General features: G+C 40.8%; 1 protein-coding gene across 1 annotated transcript in view; it reads right to left on the bottom strand.

The window, feature by feature from the left end:
- LOC107734369 (beta-glucuronidase-like) overlaps window positions 1–2,022 on the bottom strand; it is a 23,896-nt gene that overhangs the window by 9,577 nt on the left and 12,297 nt on the right. Inside the window, exon 8 of the mRNA XM_016546309.1 lies at window positions 1,059–1,205. Within this exon, the coding sequence (XP_016401795.1) occupies window positions 1,059–1,205 (147 nt within the window). The remainder of the gene's footprint in view (window positions 1–1,058; window positions 1,206–2,022) is intronic.

The raw sequence follows: 2,022 nt of genomic DNA, 5'->3' as shown, positions 1-2,022 counted from the left end.
TACTTATTGCAGATAGTGGCAATTATCTGCACCTCAGTGTTGTAGTACATTATAAAACAGTATGCAATAATAACAATAACAACGACGTGATATCTGATTTGAAAAAGTAGAAAAAAAAGTTCGGCAAAACGCGATTCGAACCCCGGTCGATCGTGTCAAAATCGACTTCAACACGTACTTTACCATCTGCGCCACTGGAGCTGTTATTAGACGACAGTCTTTTGTAATGCTTTGTAATCACACGTTGATGGGCAGAGTTAGTGTAAAAAGCCTCTGCCAACAAGGCGGGCTATTTGCACTTGTAAATAGACACTCGTTTTTTTATTTGTGAACTGATGTTCAGCTGTTCTTTTTAATAGTCAACTTATTTTCGGGTCATCGTCATAAAAACCCTGTAAAGTTTGTCACAGGCACGAAGATACATCTTTCATTTCATCAGGTTGAATGCTCACTAAAAACTGACACGGTCATCACGTTTTCAAGTCATTTCATGTTTCATTTTGATGTGACACAAAGCAGTGATATCCAAGCAGGAGAGTTGTTTACTTACTTTATAATTAGTCAATAACGCCATCATTTTCTTCATTCATGCCAAGAGCTGGCACGAAAACAAGAGGCGGGATTTATCACACGAACCAATCACATCCAATTATAGCCGATCATATCCAATTATAGCGCGATGGAGGCATTGCCTCCTCTCACGTGACTTTCCCCCATTCATCTCAATGAGCCTCCAGAAAAGTCACGGCACGCTTTAGGGTCTCTGTAGAAAGTCTATGGACCGAAGGGAGGCAAGCCTCCGCTGTAACTTTACCTGCGGGTGTCAGTGTTGAACAGTGTTACTTTATAAAAACGAGTGACTTTTATACTTTTAATGTTATATTTAGTCATATTTGCGTTGTTTTATTTTTGCAATATCGATTATTTTCTCATCCATTTTTGAGGAGAGGAGACACTGCCTCCCTTGCCTCCTCGGAGGAAACACCCCTGGTGTGAACATGGCGTCATCTGCACCACTGAAACCATTAAAGGAGTAGTTCATATTCAGTTTGACTCACTTGAAGTAGAATCCAGCGGGCGGCATTTCTGAGGCCGGCTCATTGGCCACAGACCACATGACCACAGACGGATGGTTCTTATCACGCCTGACCAGCTCCTCCATGACCGTCAGGTGATGAGCCAGAGAAACATTCCCGAAACTGCGTCTGAGGAACACACACCCACCCACCCCCACACACACACACACCCTTATTGATTATCTGCATCTAGATATGACAATAAAACCATCTCAGAACAAAACACTTTAAATAGATTGAGAATAAAGATGAATCAGTGCTGTTATTAACTAACACGATTAAAATTGTAATTGTTAATTTACATAAAGCTGAAATAAAATGTTAGATTAAAAAATTGTTTTTTTTAATTTTTGAAATGTTGCCTTGGCAACTAACTAAAATAAAATAAGTTTAGAATATCCAAAACTAAAATAAAAATAATAAAACTAAAATTAAATGGAAATATAAACCAAAAATAAACCTAACAAAATAGCTCAAACTTTAACTAAAATTAAAAAGAAAACTTCTCGGTTACGTACATAACCCTCGTTCCCTGATGGAGGGAACAGAGACGTTATGTCGAATGACATATGGGGTCTCACTTGGGAGGCCAATCATCTCTGAGTTTATGAGAAAACGCCAATGAAAATTGGCTAGTGGATTTTGCATGCTGAGCCACTCCCCGTGCTTACGGGTATATAAGGGGACAGCGCGCATTCACTCATTAGATTTTATGCTGAGGAGCCGAGAACGTGTCCCGGCAACAGCGAATGGTTCAAGGTTGTGGCATGGGGACATAACGTCTCCGTTCCCTCTATCAGGGAATGAGGGTTATGTACGTAACTGAGACATTCCCTATCTGTCGGTCACTACGAGTTATGTCGAACGACATATGGGGTCCATGGAAAACGCCACAACCTGAACACCGTCACAACCCTGTGGCGCTGCAATTGTTGACAAGCCGTGG

The sequence above is a fragment of the Sinocyclocheilus rhinocerous genome, unplaced genomic scaffold (genome assembly GCF_001515625.1).
Source record: "Sinocyclocheilus rhinocerous isolate Xijiao unplaced genomic scaffold, SAMN03320098_v1.1 scaffold370, whole genome shotgun sequence".
Lineage (NCBI taxonomy): Eukaryota > Metazoa > Chordata > Actinopteri > Cypriniformes > Cyprinidae > Sinocyclocheilus > Sinocyclocheilus rhinocerous.
The sequence above is the reverse complement of the archived record's forward strand: the minus strand, read 5'-3'. Positions and strand labels throughout refer to the sequence as shown.